The sequence below is a fragment of the Molothrus ater genome, chromosome 5 (assembly GCF_012460135.2).
Source record: "Molothrus ater isolate BHLD 08-10-18 breed brown headed cowbird chromosome 5, BPBGC_Mater_1.1, whole genome shotgun sequence".
NCBI lineage: Eukaryota > Metazoa > Chordata > Aves > Passeriformes > Icteridae > Molothrus > Molothrus ater.
In genome coordinates this window covers 7,159,324-7,185,903 of record NC_050482.2, presented here as the reverse complement: position 1 = coordinate 7,185,903, position 26,580 = coordinate 7,159,324, and the positions used below count along the sequence as shown (strand labels likewise).

The 26,580-nt window shown below is 40.6% G+C and overlaps 1 protein-coding gene across 2 annotated transcripts in view; it reads left to right on the top strand.

Moving 5' to 3' along the window:
- The window catches only part of BEND7 (BEN domain containing 7), a 46,891-nt gene that overhangs the window by 8,748 nt on the left and 11,563 nt on the right, over window positions 1-26,580 (top strand). Inside the window, exons 3-7 of one of the 2 annotated variants that reach the window (XM_036400335.2) lie at window positions 4,351-4,650; window positions 10,370-10,492; window positions 12,959-13,224; window positions 18,228-18,453; window positions 23,314-23,433. In XM_036400335.2, coding sequence (XP_036256228.1) covers window positions 4,351-4,650; window positions 10,370-10,492; window positions 12,959-13,224; window positions 18,228-18,453; window positions 23,314-23,433 — 1,035 coding nt within the window. The remainder of the gene's footprint in view (window positions 1-4,350; window positions 4,651-10,369; window positions 10,493-12,958; window positions 13,225-18,227; window positions 18,454-23,313; window positions 23,434-26,580) is intronic. The other variant, XM_036400336.2, reaches the window with a different exon arrangement.

The window sequence follows — 26,580 nt, the reverse complement described above, 5'->3', positions numbered from 1 at the left end:
AACCCTTTGCACTTACTTATTATTTTTTTGTTGAGCTTTCACACCATATGCTTCAACTTCCACTTTTTCTCACCTCTGAAGCCTTGTTTCCATACAAACCAGACTCCTGTTGTCAGCTCACATGTGTTTGTCTGGCTGTCTGTTGCTGCCATTCCTACCCTCACAACAGCTCCACCAGTTTCAGCCTAGTTGGACACAAATTGGAAATCTGAGATAAAAGTAACTTCAGTAAGCAGCCTGATCCAGGAGAAATCCCTATTTGTATGTTCAACAAAGGAAAAAATTCCACAGGTGTTTTGTCTGTCAAAAAACCATAAAATTAAACTGTAATTAATAGAAAAATTGTACGTTCAAAGTCAGCTTGTGAATATTTCCCAAAGTATATGAGAAACACAAATGTTAAAAATAAAGGAAGGAATTCCAAAATACTGGACAAAGAGATCATGATGGTTATTTGGTTTTGTGAGTCAAAGGAAGGAAATCTCAGGTACAGACATTTGTCCAACTTTAATTCTGTTCACCCATTTATACACTTTAAAGCACACACATTAATACAGTCATGGTTGCCACTTCTGTGATACTGGGATAAAATTAATGCTTGAACATATCAATATGGTCACATATAATTTTATAATTGTTTGCAGTGCTATGATAATATTTGATAAACTGTTCAGGAAAAGTATAACAAGGTGTTGGTAGGCAGTGTGATATATTAAGTTTAATAAACATAATAGTGAAAAGATGGACAGGCATATAGGAGTGAAGAGTGTAATAAATAAAGTATCATTAATATGTTGTTAACTGGGGTTGTTTACAGGCCTGTTGCTTCAGACAGCTGCACACTTAGCACGTGGATGCTACTGCAGCCTGGAACAGTTTTCTGGTTTCCATTTATTCCTTTGTAATTTTAAACATTCTTGCATCTTTCAAAGTCCTGTACACTTTCAGTAAGGAAATAGATTGAAATTAATTTTGAGGAAATTACTGTTTATGTTGTGTAGCATTTATTAAAGGGCTTTGTTTTGCCTTTTTTTTTGATGTTGTTTTTATAAGATTATAGTCACATCACATAGGAAAAAGAATAGGTTGTTTGTAAGGGGTCATCGTGGAAACACCTGTAACAGCAGTTATTTAAAATTCCTAATATGTTTTTGTTATAACAATTGACATCTCTATATACAAGTTATAAATAGGGCTCTAACTTGCCATGGTTCTATTTGAATAGCATTTTGTAAGTGTCTTAGTGTTTTGCAAGTAACTTCAATGGTTTCAGATAAAAACCAGAGATTTACATGGGGTATCCAAATGGCAAATCCTGTAGGCAGCCTTTGGAGGCATCCCCATCTCCTTGGAAATGGTGAGGAGCTCTGGTATGTGTACAGAGAGAGGCTGAAGTATGCACCACTCTTCTCTCAGGCTTCAGCATCTATCTTAGAAAGCTTTGCACAGATATATAATGCAGATTTCTATGTAATAAATGACTTTTTTTCCAGTGCTTTATTATTCTATTTAGCATTTAAAAGAAGGCTGGCTCTTCCACAGGACATACTAATTTGAGTTGTTGTGTTTTCTCTGTGCCCCATCTATTTTTTTTTTTTCATTTTAAAATTACATGGTTATTATCTGTGAAAATTATCAGCAGTGGAATAACTGATAACAAAACGCTGTCCTTGGGCTCTAGAGCTAATAGCCAAATGAGGTAACCAGGGAGCAAGAAGTTAAATCTGTTACTGGTGTTGCACCTATCTGCAGATTCAGATGGTGTAGCATCCTCTCCTCTCCACTCCTGTGGGGAGGATGCTGCTGTTGCTGGTCAGCTACAAACTAAAAGCTGGAAAAAGGCATGACTGGGAGAGGGGAGATGTAAACTTGCACTGAAGACTAAGTCAGGCTTATAGCTTGTAGGATTTTAATATGCTTTCTTGCAAAAGGGAAGACATATTTTAAAAACAAAACAAAAAACAAACAGAACAATCCCTGAAAAAACTCTGAAAACCCAAACCCCAACAAACGAGCTTACAAAGGGTGAGTCTCCCTGTAAGGATCTACCTTATCAAAAAAATAAGTTTATGTAGGGTGCAAGTTCAGGGTTTATTCTAACATAAATGTAGTGGTTTTTTTCTGTCTGGAGTTAAGTATGCTCATGTCACTGTATAGAAAGACTTCTATATAAAGGAACAAGGGAACAGAATCAAGGCTGAATAAGCTCAATTAACATTAATATTTTATGTAATTGGGTAACGGAAATTTAATCTTTCTAACAACATGTCACCCGACCAGACACGTAGCACAGTCCCTGCACCCAGCAGGAGGAGGTGGGTGGGAAGCTGTTTTGATACTCACACACTTTTTGCCATTGAGTACAAATCCAAATTGCCAACTTAAAGCTCCCAGGGTAATGTTAAATGGCACGACAGGAAGGGACTGCTCCAGGCTGTGGTGTGGTGGGAACATTTGGAGCTGGGACAGGGGCAGGTACAGCTGTGTACAGGAGAAAGGCAGCGTGCAGTGTAGGGCTGTGAGTATCTCAGTAATTGGAGTCCAGTGCTACTCTGCAGCCTTTCAAGGTTGGGAACTGCAAACAGTCAACTCCTGCTTGGGTTGGGGCCAAAAAGTGTCATTTTAAAGGAGTTGGTGCTGTTACTGTTAATGAAATCACACCCGCACACAGAAATCTGCAGGCAAACCAACAAAATAAATAAATACAGCTGCAGAACTTCCTTGCAGAGGGTTTCTCTCACTGTGTTAGCTGGAGTGGAAATGGTGCTGGAGTGTTGCTCTACGGGGTTGGCAAATATTTTTCTAAGTTTGGACTCAAAGCTTTCTTGCAAGCCGCCCACTCTCCTCGCTGGATCGGGGTGGGCTGGAGCCAGCTGGCAGCAGCCCAGGGAACCGGTGCACCAGGTCAAGCAGGAGATGCTGGGATCCAGCAGAGGTTGGAGCACATTGTTCAGCTCCTCTCCCCTTCTGCTCGTTCTCCTCCTAGAACAAAACCTCCCTCTTTTGGATGTTCAGCATACCAGGCTTGGAGCAGTCCCAGCCACACTGAGCTTGGCCTGTGTTGGGGAGGGCTTTGCTGCTCTTTTAGCTGTCTGGTTTAGCTGCTACCTAAACGTGCACCTAAGTTTAGGCAACTGAATGGTGCTATTGAGTTGATAAAATTGTTCACATGCCTGGAATTTAGCACACTTTCAAGTACCTTGTTGAACCAGAGACGGCACACCTCGCATCTTGGGTTTTTGGAGAGTAGTTTTTTTTTCTTCTAAAGTTTCTTTAGAACACTTGCTTTTCCAAAAATAGGTTTATTTAGGGAAGCAGGAATATAAATTGAATAGAGGATACCAGCATTTTTGTATTAAGTATTCTATAAAGGAAGGTTCATTCATCAGTTTCTAGATCTTACTTATGACATTTGCTTAGGGTATTTAATTTTTCTATTACCAGTAAGAAAACCAGAAGCTTCTTTCTTCAGAAAGGGCAACGAATACTTCCTTATTACTCATGAAATGTAATATATGCTTTAACAAGCAAAACAGGCTACTATCTGCCCAAAACACTCTATTCATTGTGCAATCAGCAGTTTCATATGTAAAATTAATACTTAAATGGTGCCAGGCATATTAAGTATGCAACTTTTATTATTTAAATGCCCTGAATTTATTTGGAACAGTCACATTTTTCTGGTATATATTTTCATTTTCTTTTTAGAATCTACGTTTTTAAGACATCCAGCAATTCAGCTATCTGCAGTTAGACACATATTAGCTACTGTTTAATTTATTCCTGTATAATCCAGTATTACTAAATTCTGTGGAATAAGGAACTAATTCTGTTCATTAAAATCAATAGATGCAGTGCTGTTCTGCATGTGTGTGATGTGGTGCTTTCTGTGCTTTTTTTTTTTTTTTTTTGTAGGATCTATCCTTGAGCATACAGCAACCTGATACATAAAGGGTCTGATCCTTTGGGCTTTACTCAGGGAAAATATCCACTGATGTCAATGCCTGAATAGGATCAGGCTCTTAAAAGGACAGTTTATTTGAAATTGCTGTGGCTGTTATTATTTCCTTCTGGCAAAAAAATAATCTTACTCATCAAAGCCTTAGAAACAACATCAAGAAAGCCAAGTTCAGCAGGTCTTTCAGGCATGAGAGCTGTCAGCCATGGCTGTGTGAAGGCATAGCCTGGTACATCCCAATGACCATTCAAGCATCCCTTTTCTTTCTCGTTGTTATTTATTTATTTATTTATTTATTTGCTCCAACTCTTATTGGCATCTAAAACCACTAATTGCTACCCATTACTGTTTTTGCTAATTTCCAGTGATAACTGTGGCTCTGTTTTCATTAGGAGATGAAAGCCGGGAAATTAAAAAACAAATTACAGGGATGAGAAGATTACTGAATGACAGCACTGGAAGAATCTATCAACGAGTTGGCAAAGAAGGAGAAAAACTGAAGGAGGAGCCCCAAGATTTAGACTTAGCCTGGGCCCAGCGCCTGAATCCCCCTGCGGAGTCCCAGGCGAGCCTTCATCCGTCCCAGAGCGGAGCATGGAATGAGTTATCACCCCAAGCCAGCCACCTGTCAGGGCAATATGGAACTCGATCCAAAACATTCCAAAATCAGGCTCGAACTGTGGCATCCAATGGTATGACCTGTTAGACACTGAGAATGGTGCCTTTTTTTCCCCCCCTCTCCTTGTTGTCTACTAAATATCTGCCTTTGTTGTGATGATATATTGTAGCACTGCACTGAAAGCAGTTATAGTTCAGAGTCTACAAAATGAGCACATAGTTATCACTGCAAAAAGGTGTGAAAGTGGGCACTGTACATTCTGCTACCATCTGTCTTAGCTTTTAAAATGGTGATAGGATAGAATTACTCAATGCCTTTACAAGCTTAATTTCTATACAGTACTTACTAAAACAGCTTTTGTCATTGTTATTAAATTCATGGCTAATTAAATGTCAACCTATACCACTCCTCTTTGCTGTGAGTAATGTAGCACTGTTGTGACACCAGTTGTGGAGCAGGATTCTACTGCCTTTCATAAAGGGATGGCATCAGCCTTATAACTGGCCACTGAACTGCAGGTACAAAATTCCATCACAGCCTTAGGCTTTTATTCCAATGAGACTATTGGAGAAAAGAGATGATGGAGTCTACCTGTGAACAGCATGTTCTAGACTGTGGCCAATCCAGTACTGGCAGAGAATTCTGCCCTGAAGTAGATGGCAGTGTGCCTTTAAAAAGCCTTTTTTCTTATTAAGTCCCAGAGAATGGAAGTTTTGCTGCCAGATTAAAAAACTCTGCTGTCAAAACCCCACCATAACAATCTTCTAAATATGGAAGGACCCAAAATTCATCACACATCTCCTTCTTTGTCCTCAGAGGCCCTGGGCACTGGCAGGGACAGTTCTCTGCATGCACAGAAGTGCCCAAGCCTGCATAGATTAGGTGCCTTGTTCCCAAATCCAGAAAGTAGGTGGAGCAGCACCTCTATCCCCTCAGGGGCCTGATTCAGCATGTGAGCTAAAATGTGTTGACAGGATTTGGCCCTATATGCAAGAAAATGTCAGCTTTGATTTTTTTATATGTGGAGGAAGGATTCAGTTGATTCATGATCTCTTACAGGTTTGAAGTGGTCAATGGGACATGGAAGGGTCAGGTTGAGCAACCTGCTGGGCTGGGCAGGAGAAATGCCCAAGCTCCCAGCCCTTGGGGGAGGCACCCAGGGGGCACCTCCCTTTGCAGCTGTCCTGCTGCTGAAAGGAATGCAATCTTTTGGGTTATTACATAAAGGAGGGTGTGGGCCTTCTCCTCTGGCCGCCTTTGAAAAGACAATCTGTGTAGCAGTTGGGTTTGAAGTGTCTGCCTCTGATGGGCTGTTGTGATCCTGACTCCTGCTTGGGCTCCAAACCCTGGTCTCTAGGGAAGAAAAACTTTTGATGCATTTCTGAGCAGCGAGAAAAACTTTTGATGCATTTCTGAGCCCTGAAACTGCTCCTCACCCAGTACATAGCTCTTCTGGGCGTTTTAACAGCCTGATTCCTCCCCCAACCTTTGCATTGAGAGCCTGAGCATCAAACTCAGTATTTTAGATGTTATTCAGAGGATGGACAAAGTTCTTAAAAGTTGGGTGTAGAAATGCTGAGCAGTACTTCAAGGGAGATTTTACTCCTTGGTTCTCACCGTGGTGTTTAAGTTACCAGAACAAAACTGCCAGACATAATGTTATTACCTGGGGCTGTCAGGCTTAGGTCATCACTGGGGAGGTGTTCAGGCATCTGTAGTAGGTGATGAAGAGTTTCTGAGTCCAGAAACTCTTTCTGTCCACTGTGGATAGATACTACGTAAAAAATGAAGATCTGTGTTGTAGGCCATCTGAATTGCTCAAAGTTGAATGTAATAGACACATCAAGTCCATCCCAGTGGTGCACTTATCCACTCACAGGGTGAGGTGGTTCAAGGAGAGGCTGCAATAAATGTTTCATAGGTGCTGGTGTGGAAAACATTCACGAGAAAGTTATTGAAAGTGATGCCTGGAGAGGGTACCTAGAGCAGAGGCTAGACAGAGTAAGAGAAATAAAGTAGGGATTTGTTAAAAAGGCCTTCAAAGGATACACCTTGGGCAGTGCAAGAGCCTGGCCCAGGCTACACCCAAGATGGATGACGGGTCACAAGTTTTTCACTCTTTTATAAGTTTGGTCCATTTACATATTGGGGTTAATTGTCCAATCACAGCTTCAGGTAATGAAGTGACATTCTCCCAGTTTTACTCCCCCTAATTTGCTTTTGTTTATACTTTTTGGGGCTTGGAAAAGGATTGTTTTGTCTTACTAAACTGTGAAGAGAACTTTCGAACACTCTATATGAATTTCAGACTTATATACTAATGCAGTACAGAATCTGAAAAATGTGAGAGCTAAAACTTAAGGCATCAACTAAAATAAAATAATAGACATTGCTGCAAAAGAGGGAAGAGTAGGACCATGAAAACTAAAGGGATTTATTCCAGACCAGACTTAAGGTGGTGGTTCCACAAGTCAGGGTGTTAGGTAGACATCTGTGACCCACTGTTTTTAGTGGCAGCCACCTGGGACTACAGATAATAAGCACCATGTCTGTCCTATTATAGACAGTAAACTCACACTTGAGTTTCATTTCTTGTGTTCTGTACCAAATCCAGCAGTGATACAGCAGCTGAATTGTTTTTGGGTTGCATCAAGATCATTCTCACTGGGTAGTTCTTGCATGCTTTTCCAGTATAAACTGGTAGCAATGTTAGTTACAGTGAGTGAATTCCCTCTCAGCAGATGCAGCTGGAAGAAAACACTGTCCTGGGCTACTTACTGCTCACGTGGGGGAAGCAACTCCTGTACTTGTGTCATCTCCTTCTCTCAGTCACACAGGCAGGTATCAAATTTGCCTGCTGGCCAGCTTCCAAAAGAGAGGGAGATGGCTCTTTAAAGACTCCTTCATAAAAATAAAAAGTCTGATCTCCTTTTAAAATTAAAAATTGATTTATAACAGTTGAAAAGGGTTGCTTTTGTCCTCTAAAAATGATAAAGATAGTGCTTAGAATAATGACTGAGAACACTCTACTAGATATTTCTTACAACACAATAACTGATCAGAGGAGGGAGGATAGAAAGAAAATAAAAAACCCTCATGAATATGTAAGGAGTCAGTAGAACCCTGCTTTGATTTAAAATATTGGTGGTCTCTTTTCCCATTCCCAGTACCTATGGTAGATTTACATGGGTAATTTCTATCAATGCTAATGGGGATTATAAAGTAAATCCCCTATGCCTCAATGGGAAAATAGACCCTGTGGTTTTCCATCAGGAGCCTGTGTGCCTGTGTGTTTTCATTAGGAACATGTTATATTGCAACAGGAAAGATGCACAGGTATTTACTGATACAATTTGTTCAAGTTTTCACGTGCAATTCACCGTGATGTAGAGCCTTGGTTAAGAAGGAAACAAAAACCACCAACCCTTTTTCCCCCCAGAGTCTGTCAGATATCATTTCCAGAAGAAAACACTTCCAGAAGCCCTCTAGAATATTGAATTCTGATCAAGAGAAAGGACAGGCTTCATCCCAAGGATCTTTTAGTCTAAAACAACTGAGAAAGGAGTGAGGGAAGGATGGTCTTACTTTGTATTAGTCTGTTAATAAAACTCTTCTAAATTCTGGGGCTCCCATTTCTGGGGTACCTGCTTGTCTTACTGAAAGGTAGGGTTATGCTGGTGCTATTAAATTATAAGTTGTCTTGAAATTCATCTACTTAAAACATGTAGGTGAAGGGTGTTGGTGGAGCCAAGTTGAGGGATTCTGATTAATCTGCTGCAAAGCTAAAGATAACTTTTTTTTTTTAATCTCTGTACCTGTAACAATGGGCTAAACATTTTGTGGACCATTGAAAAGGTAAAATCTCATCCATGCCCCAAGGAACTTCCAATGAATAGACTGTGTACAAAGGAAGGGTGAGATCAAACTAGGCAGAGTCCTGCTGAGTCAGAAGCCTTTTTGTTTCATTTTGAGATTCTCAGCCTGTTTTCCAAATAACTTCTTAGTATAAAAATTGTTTTATTTGCAGCTGAAACCTTTGAGAGATGAAGCCAGTGATTCTATGGCATTTGCAACTGCTAGATTTGCAGAGATTTTGTTAACTACTCCATTTATCTTAATACAGTTTTAACAGATTTTATCCATGTATGATATTTTAAAATACCAAAATTTGTAATTGCAGGAGTGTGGAGTATCTAAATATTGGAGGAAAAGAGGAGTGTGACACCCAGAAGATGCCAGCTGGCTTTAAGTGATGCATTAGTTTAGCTTTACAAGCAGCTCACCTTTGGAGTGTTACCATGAGTTTGCTCAAGTCTGATAGATGTTGCTTCAGGTCTGAAGGACTGTATGGAAGGAGGCAGAGAACAAGTGCCTGGTGGTGGCCAGATTTTCACTTATTTCAAATGAGGATTAAAGTCAGGGCATCTGTGTGGATCTGACATCAGGGATCTCTGATGAAAGAACACAACCCAAACCTGAAAAGGTGTTAATAACCTGGTTTGGCTTCAGAGGAAAGTAGAAGTAATAGTGAAAAATGAGAAGATTTATAAGTGGAGATTAAATGAATTGCTTCTGTTCACTTGAGCTAGGTCATGATTAAAGGGCACCTGGTAAGTGTCAGGCTGCAGAAGAAAAAGGGAAATACACTGGCTGAAGTCCACATGTGACACCAAGTGAGGTTATTTTGTTAGGTGCATTTGTACCTATCTTCATGAAATGGTCATCCCTCCTCCTGCAGTCTTGAGCAGTAAAATAGCCATCAATTTAAATCATTGTAAGGATATTTGGAAAGGAAGGGAGGTGCATCCCATCTAGTCTCAGCTTCAACCAGATACTGTTAGGTGTTTTGTTGAATTTTGAATTTTTTATTTGCAGCTAGGGATAGCTGTCTAGGGATACAGCTGTCTTAAGCTAAAGTGCAGGATACAACTATCCTGCAAAGTTAGAAATCCCTCAGCTGTTACAGCCTGGTCTAATTCAGAACAAAAAATGCAAAATTTCTGGAAAGTAAGGCAGTAATAAAAGCACTGCTGAGGGCCTAGAACTATGTGAGTTCAGTTAAACACTAATAAGAATTACTAGAGAAAAGGAATGTCTTGAACTACTATATTAATTTTCAAAGGGAGACTCTGGAAACCCCATCTTGCAGGTCACAGTGCTGGAAAACATTGAAAACAATCCCACCCTACCAAACAGAAGAGCAGATTTGAAAGCTTTCATGTGGCTCTTTTCTCTCCTGTTGTTTTGTTTTTTTTTTCTCCAAGTAGGGTATTTTATTTTCATTCTCTCTTCTTCACATGGTAAAGAATCACCTGTAAGATTCAAGCAGTTTAAAAATTGCTAGACCCTCATTTTATGTACAGCACAAACCTTTATTGCACAGACTGTCTTCATTCTTTGTAAGACTGTTCCAGGAGCTGGGCTTTTTTATGTGTGTGTGATAAAATAAGTATGTTTGTAATGAGGTTTGGTGCTTTTGTTATTCAAGATGATCCAGCCTGACAATAGAAAGCCCTGCTGTGAGGACTGCATTATATTCACACTCTGAGCAGTCTTCTCCAGCCCATGTAACATTGCATCCCAACTCAATATAATTGCACGTATTAGAAATTGAGTAAAAACTAGTGGTCCCTTCCTCTTAAAAGGAATCATGTTAAAAATTACTTCCTTTCATGCTTTTGATCTGATTTTACAATCTAGTATATTGATCATAGCTTCAAACACCTGCCAATTGTTGGCTGGGTGATTTTGTGTGGCTTACATCTCACCCATTTCATTCCACTCTCTTTCAGGAGAAATTCCAATGGTGAATTCATCAGTTGGACCAAACTGCTGTACGTGTAATTGCCAGTCAACCCTGCAGGCCATTCTTCAGGAGCTCAAGACCATGCGAAAATTGATGCAGCTGCAAGCAGGTACAGTGACCAGTCCTGTATGTGCAAACCTCTGGCAAGCAATGACTTGAGGATGGCCCAGTTTGATACAGGGGTGTTGGATGAGATGGTCTTTGGAGACCCTTCCAAACCCAAACTGTTCTATGATTCCGTGATCTTCCTGTTAGGGAATGGTCTAGGAGATTAAAGTCTGTGTGGGCACTCAGGAAAACTTGGATTGTTTCCTGCTATCCTGACATATCAAAGTCAAGTCAAATTTTCACAGGTTTCTTGGAAATGCAACTTCTACTTTTCAGATCCTTACCTGAAATATGGGATTTTATCTTTAGCCTTTTAAGGCTAAATTGAAAATAAAATTAATGTGATCAGATACATAATGAGAGCTGAGTGGGCAGGTCAATATGCCCACTTTGTTTTCACAGTGTATTGATCCAGGGGGGCCAAGTGCTACCTCACCTGTGTTCTCCTTAGCACTTCACTAATCTTAGGGGTAAAAAAAGTAAAATTTGAAGGTAGCTGAAAGTTACCAAATAGTTCTTCATTCAAACCTCTTTTAGCTCTGTGGTAGTCTCAGCTGAGCTAGCTACTGCATGTTGTGGCCTCCACCCTTCCTCTGGCTATGAAGCACCAGCTTTTAGTGTGTATACCAGCAATAATTTGTTCACTGGGGAAAATTACTGAGTCTAGTTTTCTCCTAGGTTGGGAGCTGAAACAGAACAGTGCAGAGCCAGAGGAGTAGTTGAGCCAGCAAGATAATGAGAACGTGGTAGGTAGAGTTAAGTCATCATAGGCTGATGTGAAGCTGCAGGCTCTGTGCTACCTAAAAATTAGTGTTAATACTAATGAGGAGATGGAGATGTTGGAAATTTTGTCAGCTGACTTGCCCATCCAGCATGAGTGATGGGGACTGGAGCCATGGAGGCTTCTCTTGTGGAGAGGCTGGATAAGACCTCTGTAAGAAAAGGGAGTGTTGAGTAATTAACTGAAAGATGGGTGGAGTGAAGGGCTGACTAAACTCCTTGTCTCCACGGTGTATAATGTTTGAGTGAGTGATGGGAATGATCAGACAGGTTTTGTAATATCAGTTGGCACACATAAAAATGCTTTTCTAGAAGTCATCAGTTTACAAAGAAGTACACCAAAGCCCAGTTTTACAATTTTTGCTGGTACATGGGATTTTTTATGCAATCACACCAATTTATGTCATTGAGATCACATGGGTGATTGAAAAATGGCTTGTGAGTGAGAGTTAGAAAACTGGGGTCTATGCCAAAAGAGCTGACTCCTCAGTAGTAGAACATTTCTTATTTATTATGTATCTACAGAGTAAGTACCTTTGTTAATTCATGAATCTTTTGATTCACTTGGAATACTTCATATTTTCTGAAATTAAGGTTTTGCAGAGAAAAAAAATCATTTGGCATTTTTGTCGCTAAAAGAAAAAAAAACCCTAAAATTCAAACCTATAAGTGAAAGTGTAATAACTTATTTTAGTATTCAGACACCCTACTGTCTTAATTATAAACTACACATCACAGTCTTGTAAATCCTTGCCAGAAATGAAATATTCCAGAAATATTTTAATAAACAATAGTCTGAGGTTTGTTTTCTTCCTGAAGCTTTGTAGATGAGGATTTTTTGTATCTTGCTCATGTCTTGAATGAGTTTGATTTGCATGTAGAGCACTTGTGGCTTTTTCTTTGTTTTGACCTTGATGTTAGTGATTTATCCACACACATAATGGTATCTTGATAGCATTCTTCTGGAGGGCTTGTTCATATTGGTACAGGTTCAGGATTGGTGCCTTAATTTATACAAATGATTGTGAATGCTGGAAAATGCAAAATATTGATAAATGTAAAATATGGTTTCTTATATTTCAGAGGTAATACATGTCAGCTTTTGTGTATGAGCAAAACAAACTGATGGAATTTTGGGTTACTTTTTTTCCCCTCAGAAATTAAACTATTGAATAGTGTTTTCACTCATTCTTGACATAATGGTACTTGAAATGTTCTTGCTGAGCTAATTAACTTGGAGACCACTGTCATAAAAATAACTGTAATTGCATTAGCACTTGTATTATCTTACTTTATCAGGAGCAGATCCTCAAAGAGTGAGATTCTCAGTCATTCAGAGGACACACAAATTAATCATCACTTAAGTGCTTCATGTCACCAGCCATCCAGTGGTCACTAGGAAAAAGAACTGTGTATTCCTCATTTCCTTAAAATACTGTTCATCAGTATGGCTTGAAAAGGCTTGAAAAGCCTCACCACAGAGCTCACTGTCATTATCCCCATTGTTCAGATTGGAAAATTATGCAAAGGTGATAAAACTTATTTGTTTCCCATGCACCAGCAGCCCTGAAAATCACATCACTTATCTAGAAAATAAGTTCAATGAGTCAGTAGTTTAATGGTGCATCTGTGTGGATGTTCATGGGCTTTTGTCTGTAAAATTAATGCATTAATTTCTTTCATTCAGTTGGGACTCAAAACAGACAGCAGCCTCCCGTTCCTCTGATTTGTGCACAGAAGTCAACAATATCAAGAAAGAGAAATAAAAAGAGAAAACTGCCCCTCAAAGTTGTTGAAGCAGTTTCCACAAATAAGAAACCCAGCTCTCCAGAGAATGAGAAGAGGCTGACAGCAAACTCAGAACAGTCGAGTCTGCAAGCAATTGAACCCCCCCTGAAGCCAGAGACCCCTGTTTCAGGGTTTGGAATTATCCTTGAATCAGCTTCATCAGATGTAAGTTAAAATTTTAATATGCAGCATTGAAAGATTTTGAAATACTGACTCATTCAGAAGAATCAGTACTCAAGTCACATTGATGCATCTTCCCACTTTTTGTTAGAATGAACAAGCAAATCTTGGGTAGGAGTGAATGGAGATGTTAGGGTTAGATGTGGGGAGTGCTCATTACAGGGTTTTGGGTCTTTTTTTTCAACTTTCACCAGCAGGAAGTTTCCCCTTGAGTTCAAGGCTCCTGTTCTTTGAGCTTTCAGTGGAAACTTGCTCTTCATCTCTCCCAATGCCAAGAGCCACAGTTGAGGTGAGGAGCCATGAAAAGTGCAAGGTGTGTAAAGCATTCACAGCCCCATCATTGCTGATGAGCTCATGTAATCCACACGTGGGTCTTTATCCTGCCAAGGAGTATTTATGTGCTTTCCTGCTTTTATGGTCCCACTGACTTTGGGGGACTCTTCATCTCTAGCAAAATTCATATTCAGTCTTTGCTGAACTGGGTCCTTTGGTCTTGATTGCTGTGTGTGCTGTAGTAGGGCCTCAGCACTGTTGATGATGTCAGTGTGACTAAAATGGCCAAAATTTGCCACTCTAAGAACATGCACTTTTCCCATAGAAAATTGCAGTAAGCATGTTTTCCTGATTCATGTACACACTGATAGAAATTACATGTATTGGTGGATGATTGGCTTTGTTTAATGACCAAATTGATGTCATCCAAACCAGTTCACTGACAAGTAAACTGCTCATTAATTTCTCTAATATATTTTTAATTTTGAGCAGGCTCGTTCCAATTTCCTAAGTACTATGAGCTAGAAAAACATAATTAAATTCTGTATCAATAAGCATAAATGAAAACAATGCAGCAGATAATATTCTATCCTTCTGGAAGAGGGAACTAATAATAAAAAAGAGCAGTCAGGATAATTCAGTTACAGAGATGCAAGCCACACCACTAATTAGGTTGCTACAGAGTCAGTGTAGTGATACAGAGTAACTAGTTTATGCTTTTTTCAGAGGGTTTCCTTTTGTAGTACTGAGCTTAATAATGTTTGAGGTAAAGGTTTAGGGAGGACTGGTAATTTATCTCCAGTATGCAATTTGTGCTTATAATTTTTCTTTGCTTGTGGCACTCTTGTCAGCTTGAAACACGGTTTTGAAAACAGTTTTGTGCTTGCAGTGGAATTTAATTTGGCTTTATGAATGTGTTTCATCGCTGGACACAATTCTTTGTAGTTGCCAGTTTGACCTAAGGAAAAAAAAGAGAAAACATTTGGCTCATAAATCAGGTCTTCATCTGTCCTTCCATGCTTGAGCCTTTGCTTGCCACAACAGTTGTTTGACTAAATTTACAGAGCCAGAACCTTGAGACAAACAAATTGATTTTGTTTTGTCTTGAGAAAGAAAACATTTGAATTCTGAAAACAGATATATTTAATGCAAAAATAAAATGTGACCTTAAATATTTTGAGAAGGCTTAAGAAAGTCACTTCTTTGAGAATGATTGGCAGCATTATCTTTTTCTACTTTTTTATGAGCATCTCTGGTGTGGTCACAACCAGCATGTCTGTTTTCCTGAAAAACCCTGAAAGACATCTTACAAAGCACCATAAATGAATGTTCCCTTGAGAATATTCCACAGGTTGTCTGTAGTGTGTGCTGTGTCATACATCACCACTGCTGCCACTGCTATTTTGCCAACATTTATTGAACTTTAAGAAGAATCCAAGTTTAATGGGTATAAAATCAGGGCTGCCAAAACCAGTGCAATTAGTCCAGACCTGCTGAGATGAAATAGTGCTACTTACAGAGCTGGAAGATGTCTTGGTGAGACAAACCCTTAATCTGGACCATGGATCACAGAATCTGCTTTTTAAATGCAGTGGTCTGATTACAACTCTTAGTTGAACTTGTGTTTGTTTTACAGTTGTAATATTTCATTTATAACCTAATCATTTTTAATCTACATATTACAACCTACTAAAATATCTAGGATTAAATCTAATTCACTGCCTGTTAATTTTAGCACAGCAAAAGCCTTTAGCATTCAGGTCTTCTTTATTTTGTTATTCACAAATAGTTTACCCTCCAGTTCCTTTTGCCATGATCATTATCTATTAATAAGTGCTTTTTCTTTGAGAAATTACATTCAGAGTGATCATGAAATTCAAATGGTTACTGATTGTCTTTGATTGAAGAATAGCTAACTACTAAAGGAAAGCAAGAATAAATCATAGCTTTGCCTCCAAACTGTTTCACTGATAAACAAATCAATCCCTATATTAAGAATAAAACAATCAAAACTAAAATAATACTGACTCCTCCACAATGGTAGAATGGTAAGATTTGAAATGTATTTTACAGCTCTATTGTAGAGTGGTTGATGCACCTGCCAAAGTGTAATGCAGGTGTTCCAAGGTAAAACCAGGGAAGAGGAAAACCATGAAGAGAGAAGAGAAGAGAAGAGAAGAGAAGAGAAGAGAAGAGAAGAGAAGAGAAGAGAAGAGAAGAGAAGAGAAGAGAAGAGAAGAGAAGAGAAGAGAAGAGAAGAGAAGAGAAGAGAAGAGAAGAGAAGAGAAGAGAAGAGAAGAGAAGAGAAGAGAGACTCACTTGATTTTTCAGCACAAATAGAGAAGATAATAGCAGGGCCTCATGATCCTTCTGGTTTTTTGGGTTTTAAGTAGGAGGTTTCAGAAGAAGTACCACAGGAACAGCTGGCTGTTGGTGAGGGTACCAGCAATAGTGTGGCCAGTACGACCAAGGCAGTGACTGTCCCTCCATACCCAGCACTGGTGAGGCCTCACCTCAAATCCTGGTGTCAGTTTTGGACTCCTCACAACAGAGACACTGAGGGTCTGGATCATGTCCAGAGAAGGGCAATAGAGCTGGAATATCTATCCTGGAGAAAAGGACACTCAGGGGGGACCTTATCACTCTCTGTAACTTCCTGACAGGAGGGTGTAGCCAGGTGGGTGTCAGTCTCTTCTCCCAACTAGCAAGTGATATGACAAGAGGAAATGGCCTCAAGTTGCACCACAAAAGATTTATTTTGGATATTGGGAAAAATTTCTTCCCCAAAATGGTTGTCAAGCACTGGAACAGGCTGACTGTGGAAGTGGTAGCAGTCACCATCCCTGGAAGTATTTAAAAGAAATGTAAATGTGGCAGTTGGGGACATGGTTTAGTGGTGGGTTAATGGCTCAACTTAATGATCTTTAAGGCTTTTTCCAACCTAAACTTTCCTGTGGCTCTATAATTTCTCTGCCCTGGGTATCTGGATCATTGAGGTCATCTTGGTCATATGCTGTCACAAGACCAAAGAAACAGAGTAGGGCAGGTATCCTTCATCACCATGTCAGCTGCATTCTGGTTTTTGATTTATATGAAGTAGAATTTTTCCCAAGTTGCGAACTTGGCCCGCATTTATTTACTCTTGAAAATCTGTCACCAGAAGTTTAGAAGTAACATATTAAAAACCCACCTACATTTGAATATTGTCAAATGTCAGTAACTGGCTGTTTTTCTGGATCCAGCATTTTCAAAGTTCTTGAGGTAAAAATCCATATTTTCATCTAGGACAAGCTGAGGAACTACATGCTTCTTATAATTTTGTTGTTGTTGTTGTTGTCTGCATATTTTAAGATTCTTCATCCTGGCTTCCCAAAGCATGGTAATCTTCAGTTTTATCACACAGTACACATCCATATCTCATGACAGTACATGCTTTGGAAATACTCTACTTGCTGCAACACAATCCATACTGATTTTTAGAAATCCATGGGAAAAGAATTACACAAATTGTTCTTAGACTTCAGCCCTTTTTTCTGTCTGGACTCAAGATGTTTGCAGGTGATATGATGGGAGATGGCATTTGCTCTTGCTCTGTAAACTTCTCTGAAAAGGCATCATCATTGCTGAATATATTTCATGTAGGGCAAAAAAAGGGCAAGTTCTTAGGAGCAAGGCTGTAATATTGGCTTATTTCCTCACATCATGATCACTGATTGTTTTACCTCCTTGCCAACTTCTAAACAGTATTTTCAAAACTTTAGTTCATTCCCAATGTATTTTCTAGATATATAATTATTCTGTGAAGAAATCTTACCGTAAGCATTGTATGGTACTCACAGAAGAAAATTCTGCAAATGCTGTTCGTGTAATTTCTGATATGTACAGACAGGGGCAGCAAAAAGACTCTTGGTAAGGGGACTTCCTCAAAGGCCTTTGTCTATTTTGGCCCTCAGTGTACTTGAGAGAAGACTCTTGTGAAATACAGCATGATTTTCTTTTCTCTTCTTCCCCTCCATTTCACCTTGGCAGTGATTTAAATCCCTGTGATTCACTGTTGAGGATTTTTGTACTGAAATAAACTGTCTGTCTAACATCATCCTCTTCTAAACATGCATTATGGGACTGTGAAAAGGAGGGACAAATGGATGCTCAGCAAGTGCTGGCTCCAGGGGCAACCTCAGACTCATCATGTGCTGATACTCACGTGGGCCATATCTTTGCTGGAAGCCCTCTTGGGAAGCCACATGGATTGGGCCAGTATCCCTGCATTTGTGCTTCTTGGAAGTGCCTGGCTGCCCCACAGCACACTTGTTCACAGCACTTGGCAGTGAAACAAGTCCATTAAATGGTTAGATAAATGTTCAAAAAGCAGCACTTTGGAGCACTGCTCTGCGATGATCCTGTGCTTTGTCGTTATTACCCAACATTGAAAGGTATCTCCTGTCTTTTTGTTAGCTGTATGCCTAGAAATGATGTCAGTAGTTGTTAACTTTTACAGACATTAGACAAGGAGTGTGATTGTTTGATTTGCCTTTTAAGGTGCTTATTCACTGATAGGGTTTGATTTCAATGAATTAGGCTGCTGTGGTCCTGAATAGCTAGAAAAAGATTCATGGTTTGATGAAGTGATTGTAAAGTCTCACCAGATGCATGATTGAAGTAAAATAATGTCTTTGAATGCTCGTTTAATTAAAACATTTGTATTCTTTTGGTAGCCAGAAGTGCAACTTGCAGAAGGCTTTGATGTCTTCATGCCAAAATCACAGCTGGACTCTATACTATCAAACTACACTCGCTCAGGAAGTCTGCTCTTTAGGAAGCTGGTCTGTGCATTTTTTGATGACAAGACTCTGGCTAACTCTTTACCAAATGGCAAAAGGAAAAGAGGGCTCAATGACAACCGGAAAGGACTAGACCAAAATATTGTGGGTGCAATAAAAGGTATGTTTTCTGCTTTCCTTCCTATGTGTAATTAGAACATATTCTCAGCTAAGGAGAGTGTAAGGGGATTAGAATTTCTGACGTGTGTTAGGTCTATTAAAATATGCAGTCTTATTTTTATTCCCTTTCATTCACTTGTTAAAAATAGCTTCTACGGGGACAGCTTGTGTTAATTTTAAGCCAGTGATCCTGGTTTCTGAAGTCAGGCTCTAAGGCTGGAAACTCAATGTTCATGTAAGATAATTATTTTTCCCCCCAGATATCAGAGATGCAAAGAAATCTTGAAAACATAATGACAGTGTAAGTGATACACTCAATCAAGGTTCTGAGTCTTGCACTGTATTTGACTATGTCTGCTCTGTAAATTTTTCAGTAGTTGGTGGCTGGATTGGGGAGAGATGGAGGAAGATAATACTGGCATGAGATTAGTTTATTGCTCATAAGTACAGTGGTCCTTCTCTTGGGGGAGCAAATTTCTTGGTGTGAGCACCTTTTGCTGGTTGATTTTTCTTAGCAGTCACTGCTGTCTAGCTTCCAGAAGAGCACATGTTCCTTCAAACTCTGTGATGACAGCATATAAAGAGCTGATATTATTAGGCCAGAGTTTCTGAACTAGATTCTATTTTGAAATCTGATATTGTAGGGACAATACCCACATTACCAAAAGACAGGCCAAAAATAAGCTCTAAGAGTGGAGCTTATTTTAGAGTCTGTGACTTGTTCTCAGGTACAGATTGCTAACTTAGGAGACACAGGGTAATAAGAAGAGCTTCTCTGAGTCCATTGGCAGCAAAAGGAGGCAGGAAAATCTTCTGCAACCACCTCTGTGCCAAGTTTTGGACCCCTCTCCCCATGAAAGAAAGGCATTGACAAACTGGCTTGAGTCCAGTGGAGGGACCACCAAGACTTGGGACTTCACCACTTCCCTGCTCCAGTATCAAATGAGGACAGGCTGAGAGAACTGGAGAGAGGATGATCCAGGAGAAACCTTACTGCTGTTCACAGCTACCTAATGGGATGGTGTGGAGAAGTGGAGTCAGACTCTTCTCAGAGGCACAAGAGGCACAGAACACATGGAAAATTGCAATTTGATAAGGAGAAGCATTTTCAACATAAGGGCTGAGCAGTGCAGTAGGGGCTCAGAGGGGCTGCAGGACCTCCAGCCCTGGAAATACTCAAAATGTGACTGGTCACAGGCCAGAGCATTATGGTGTAGTTGGCCATGCTTTGAGCAGCAGGCTGGGCATGGAGGCCTTCAGAGGACCCTCTCAAGTGTGCAGTTCTGCAGCAATGTGTATGCTGTGCCTATGGCATAGTCCTAATATATCTTACAGTGCAGCTGACAGACTTTCTTACAGTTATGCTTGTATTTAGGTTTAAATCACAAACACTGTTTTGTACCTTCTTTTCTTGAGCTCAGTAATCTGCAAAAATCTGTCTGAATTCTCTCTATCTGTATCTCATTGTTTTTTAAAAGCTTTAATGAATAAGTTAAATGAAAGAAAGAGGAGCTCAAAATTGCTTCAAAAAAACCCACTCTAATTTGAAAAGCACTTGATAAATGTTTTACAGTAAATGCAACAGGACTACTAAAATAGCAGCTGGTACACACTTCAGAGAGCAATGTTTCTTAGTAGCTAGGATTGTACTAATGAAGCAACTTCTGAGGCTTGGCTTAACCTCTTCCTTTGAGTTTAAGAGAAGAAAGGAGGGACTTGTAGTTCCAACAGAAAAATTTAATCTGTGATGGTACTACAAGGTACCACTGCCATAACAGTGATCTCTATTGGCATTTACAGTGTTGCCCAAATGCTGGTGCCTGATCCCTGATAGGGAAGCCTGTCCCTAAAAGCTGTGATGGAATAAGATGCCAAGGTCTGATGTCCTGTGAGTCTTCACTCAGTCTGGCTCCAATAGCACCCTTCTTCCCTCCAAGGAGCTGGGCTATCAGACACTGTGGTTTCATTTATTCCAAGAAATAACTGGGCCAGTATGAAATCTCTACAAGAACAACATCATGTTGTTTGCATTATTATCATTGGGAAATTCTTCTACCACGTGCCCAGATATCCTTTAGTGGCACTTTCAGTCCTTTTCCATGACAGAGATACAAAAGGCTACATTAATGACAAAAATGGGCAGAGAATTTAAAGGAGGGACTGTTTGAAAATCACTCTTCCTGTCTGAAAACATTTTCACTGCTGTCCTTAAAAGTAATTTAATGCTTCTGCAACAGAATGATTAGCCAGGGAGCAATTCTCTCTTTTGACTTTGGGTATTCAGTGGCACTTGTTGTATCAGTTGCAGTGTTTCTCCTGGGCAATCAGCTTCTCTTGTGAGTCTTGCACTCAGAACTGGGGGAAAAAAAAGATGAAAAAATAAAACTAGTCAGAAGCATTTTTCCTTTGAGTTGTTGACTAGAAATGCCAGTGAAATCCTTCCCTGCAGAAATCAATGAGCTGTGTTCAGATATAAGTGTGATGTGTCCCTCAGGGATCCATAGTGGGACCAGTGCAATTTAATATTTTCATCAATGACACAGGCACTGGTTTCTAGGGCACCCTCAGCAAGTTTGCAGATGACACCAGGCTGAGTGGTGTGCTTGGTTGACAGGAGGAAAGGAATGCCATCCAGGACCTTGGCAGGCTGGAGGAATGGCATGTGAACCTCCTGACGTTTAACAAGACCAAGTGCAAGGTCCTCCATCTGTGTCAGGGCAATCCCCAGTGTCAGTATAGACTGGTGGATGAAGGGATTGAGAGCAGCCCTGCAGAGAAGGACTTGGGAGTACTGATAGACAAAAAATCCACAAGAACTGTGGGCATGATCCTGTGCCTCTGCTCCACTGTGGTGAGAGCCCACCTGCAGTGCTGCACCAGCTCTGGGCTCCCAGCACAGGAAAGACATGGACCTGTTGGGGCAATTCCAGAGGAGACCCCCAGGATGGTCAGAGGGCTGGAGCACCTCTATGGAGCATCTCTATGGATCTCACTCAGCTATGGAGACAGGATGAGAGATTTGTGGTTCAGCCTGAAGAAGAGAAAGCTCTAGCAGACTTTATTGTGGACTTTTAATATAATATAAATTTATAATAATAATAGAAAAGGGGCTTGTAAGAAAGACGAGGATGGATATTTTAGTGACAGGACAAAGGGGCAGTGGCTTTAAACTGAAAGAGGGTACATTTATTTGAACATTAGGAAACTTTTTTTATTTTTTTATGATGATGAGACTATAGGAACAGTTTTCCCAGAGAAGCTGTGGGTGCTCCATCCCTGAAAGTGTTTAAGATCAGCTTGGACAGGGCATTGAGCAATCTGAGGAAGTGCAAGATGTCCCTGCTTATGGCAGTGAGGTTGGACTAGATGGTCTTTAAAGTCCCCTTTAAATTCAAACCAGTCTATGTCTCCATGGCAGAGGGTCTGTTAATACCATACAGCTTGGGTGGACTAGAAAGGCAGGTCCCAATTCTCCTGGGACTCCTTGCTGCTGCATTCCCATTCCTTTTTGTCCATGTTGTTATTTCTCTAAGCACACATTGAGCAGTTGCCTGGTTTAAGTAAGTAGGAGTCACGAGTCATTGATCAGGTGCCCGTTGTGTCAGATACGATATGGATTCAGAAGGGAAAGATTATTTCTACCTTCACAAAGGTGATGTTTGTTGCAAATCAAACACTGTGAATGTCTGGGGATGTATTGACTTCTGTGGGCAGCCCTCAGAGTTGGTCTGATGTCCTTGTAGATCAGAGTGCAGAGCAAAGTGTTGCTGATGCCTGCCTTGCCATGGTTTTGTGAAGCTGTTAGCATGGAAGGAGACTGGAGGGGGGATTACTTTTGGTTCTCTTATACTTAGCAGGTAGTGCTTCTTCAAAGTGTGTGTATAGAAATACTGAAGTTGTCATTTTTTTGTTGCCCGTTTCCCGATCCCATTTGTGTGATACTTATTCTCAAGGATTACAAATCCCTTGAGCTGGTACCAGCTTTTTCTCTTTGCTTGCCAGTCATAATTGGACACTGGGCTCTGAGACCTCTGACCAAGTTTACAATAGCAATACTAACAGCAAGAATATTTTTTCTATTTCTGCTTTTTTTTTTTTTTGCATACCTCTCAGCTGCATGATGAAAATCAATTGCATCAGTTTCACTCCATTTATAATTCTGTATTTTTGGTAAAACACTGTTAGGTTTGTTGTAAATATGGATTTAAAGATAATGTTGACTCTCTCTGTACCTTTTTTACAAAACACAAAATTGGACCTGTAGGATATTTTGTTTCTCAGTAATAGTGCTTTTCTTTTTTTTTTGTTTTGCTTTTTTTTTTTTTAGTGGCTTTCTATAAATTCTATTCCGTCTGGTTTGGCAGTATAAAACTGTGGAGATTTCCACAGTGGTAGGACTTTATTCTTTCACAACTTTGCCTGCAGCCTTAGGAGCCTGACCAAGAAGCCCCCAAATGACCAGATCTTCAACTCCCTACCTGTACCATATGGCAGGCAGCAATAACAAGTGCCTGCCACATCTAAAACTCAGTTCTAAGTGCACTGTTATTTTTCTGTGATCATTTTGTGTGAATTTCATGAAGACATCAGGTGTAGAACATTTCTCTGGGACAGGCTTTTATACGTAGTAATGATGCCATTCCTGTGACATTTATGCAGCCAAGTCACTTCTGAATGCTGAACTTGTGAAACACTGAGTTGGGATTTATTCTCACAATCCTACATTTGGGAGAATAAATCCTCCATTAAAATTCTGTTTGATAATTGAATCATTTCATATATTTTGATTAACATCCTCTCCCATCTCCTTTTCTCCATTTTTGGTGGCATGTTTCAAAAATGTGGTATCTTTTTATTTCAGTCTTTACAGAAAAATACTGCACTGCTAACCACGTGGATAAACTTCCGGGTCCTAGGGACTGGGTCCAGATTCTTCAGGATCAAATTAAACTTGCAAGAAGACGATTAAAAAGAGGCTCAGGTATGTATAAAAATATGAGTTACAACATGTGAGTGGAAGATTAAAAGCTTAGAGCCTTTGTATCCACAGAAGTATTTTTCCTGTTGACTGTAGAGTTGTACTTGTTCATTCTATGAAAATTAGAACTCTTAACACTTCAGCAGGTCTTGTGGGTTTGGAATGGAGCAGGTTTAGGAGCTATCTCTACAGACAAGTTTGAGTGTTTCTCAAATGTTGTCTCCTTTCTTTTAGCATCCAGACTCTTCTTCTCAGAAATTAGCTGATCCATCCAGGGTTGCAAGTAGAAGTTTTTTAATTCTGTGTTATTTAGTCTGACAAGCCACTGACTGTACTGTTAAGACATAACCCAACTGACCTTTCCCTCTAAACTGTATGTGTCTGGAAGAATAGATGAGTCTCCTCACATTCCTTGTGAAAGAATCAGAAAAAAAAAAAAAAAAAAACAAAACAAAAAAGAAAGAAAAGCCAGCCACCCACCCTTGTTGTGCCAGCAAGGCTCTGCAATACGTGGGAGGCAGCTTGCCAGCAGTGACAGGTAATCTAGGCAGGGTTTTGCAGCAAAGCTGCTCAGCTTGGGCTGGGATAACCTGGATGCTTGGGACCAGCCTGCAGTGAGCTCAGTGCTGAGCTTTCACCCTGACAGCACCTGGCTCCTGAGCCCTCAGCTCCAGCCATGAGTGTGCAGCCTGGAAATCCCCAGTGGGGTTCTTGGGAAAGCAGTGTTACTGATGAAGAGCCATGTAATTACCTTATAAACCATAACTAGTCTCCTTCCCATCTTCATCCCTCCAGTCCTACAAGGGGCTGTCTCCACACGAGGCTTCACTTCCCCTTTCTCAGCCTGCAGGTTTCTTAAGGCTCTCTCAGGGTTGTATTTCTTGTCTTTCTCTCCCTGGGTATATCTGTCACTGCAGTTTGAGGCACTTCACTTGTGCCACCTCCTTAAACACAGTCCTTTGCTGTTACTGTACTTAGCTGCCTGCCTTTTCCCCTCTTCCCTTCTGCCCATCACCACAATTAAGTGCCTGTTAGTATCCATGGATGGGAAACCTGATGGCTCCACGGGGGATGCTCACCCTGTGGTCCCTGGTGGTGAGTGAGACCACAGGAAATGTCCTCCCCATCTCCCTGTCTCACAGGGCCAACCTTTTCTGTCCAAAGCTGCATCTCTGAAACACACACTTAGGCTGGCATCTGAAATCATTCTCCACAACGTTATTGATGCCAGGAGGGAAAAGCATAAGAGAGAGGAAAATGAGAAACACTCAGAGACAGAAATAACGCAGGGGGAGGACAAAAGTGCAGATTATTCGGTAGCATAAGCTTCCCAGGGTAGAGAAACAAACCAGCATTGGCCTTAAAAAGGGTTTCTTGTGTGTTGAGGGAGGGAGGACAGAGGGATAGGAGATAATCTTGTTAAAGGCAGTGTCAGATTACTGGTGTTGTACAACAGGATTGTTTTCTGCCCCTTCCAAAGCTGCCTTTCGGCCTCCCCAGGACAGGAGGGTGGAAGTGGGATGTCAGGCTACAGTAAGGTGAAGGGTGCAGTGCAGGATGTGGGGGATCAGAGGGTCCTTGCAGAAGATCCCTCAGGAAAGAGGATTGACCTAATTTTGTTTTGATTTTTATTTTCTTTCATCCTTTTTTATTTGCTTTTCTTCTTGCCTCTGCAGGATATTAATTAAAATGACAATGACATTCAGCTTTTGCTTTTCAAATGGGGCCACCTCTATCTCTGGTCCTTGCTCAGGATGGGAGAATCTAAGCAGAGGATATTGTATGTAAGCTAGCAAGACTATGAAGGAAAAGAAGTGAAGCTGAGTAGTGTGCCAGAATCAGATAGGCTCCCCTGTCTGTGCTGCAGAGGGAAGGTAACTTGTTCACCTGTATGTGGATGCATAGTGAGCAGCAGTGTACCTAGCAGCCCCTCAAGCTTATTTGTTGAAAAAAACCCTGCACAATACCTAGATTGGTAGAAAAGCTCTTTTTTTGTGCTGTTTACTGGCCAATCCCTGAAGTGCCCCAGTTTCTCTCTGATGTGGCCACAGGCAGACATGCTGTTTTCAGTGTGTCAGGAGTGACTGAACACACCACTGTGGCCACTTGCACCTTTCCAGCCACTGCCATCTCCTCTGGTGGCTGTAGCTAACCCAACCTGACCTTGCACTAAAGCAAAGAGGTTTCCCAGGCCTTTGTCACAGCAAAGCAGTAGATGGGAGCAAAGAGGCAGGAGCAGACAGCTGGTTGCAGTAACATCCTTGTGTTGTTGAAATAAGATTTGTTGGTACTTTTATGCTACAATTGTGAGCTTCTGATATGAGGAATCTAGAGCTGACCAGGCAATAGATCCATCTACTCCCATACTTTGTGTCCAGCATTGGCTGTTAGCTGATGCCTGGGGAGCTCTGTAGGACTGAGGGAAGGATGTTGTGGTGTTTGGTAGGATAGTCTCTCAGCCCTCAGCAGTTTTATCCTGATATAGAACTGGTGATGTTGGAATTATGCACAATTTCTCTATTTAATGTGAAACCATACCAAAATTGTGTGTAATTTACAGAGACCAAAACAAGAGTGGAGAGCAAACATGGAGGGAGAAGCTCTTCCAGGACTTCATGTTGTAAACCTTGGCTTTTAAGTATTTTAAAACTATGGGACTTGCAGCCACTGAGATGTGGGATTCATCACTCTTCTGGCTCAGCTCTTGAGCTCTCCCAGTCTGCCTGTGGCCAGAGGAGCAGAAGCTGAGCAAGTGTCCTATGTCCATTCTCTTTGAGTTTTGTCTCCACTTGCTCACTGGAACGTGCCAGCTGATCTTGTGGGGATAGGCTAAGGTGCCCAAAGAACAAATCTGAGCCACCAATTATCTAACTTCAGCCAGGACTTTCTGACCGAATGTGTCTCCCTGCTGCTTGATCTCATTATTTATCTACATCAGTTCCTGGTTTGTCATAATGCACAGGCTTTATAAGGAAAAAGCTTAAGATGATCCATTTATTTCAGAGGTCACAAGACAACTTTTTAGTCAGCACTGTGTTGGGCTAAATTTTAATAACAGAAGTATTTAAGAGGAGGGACAGGCTTTTCATCCTGCTTGCCTTCCCCCAAGCCATTCAGTGCATCCTCTGATGAGTTTTTTATTTCAAACCA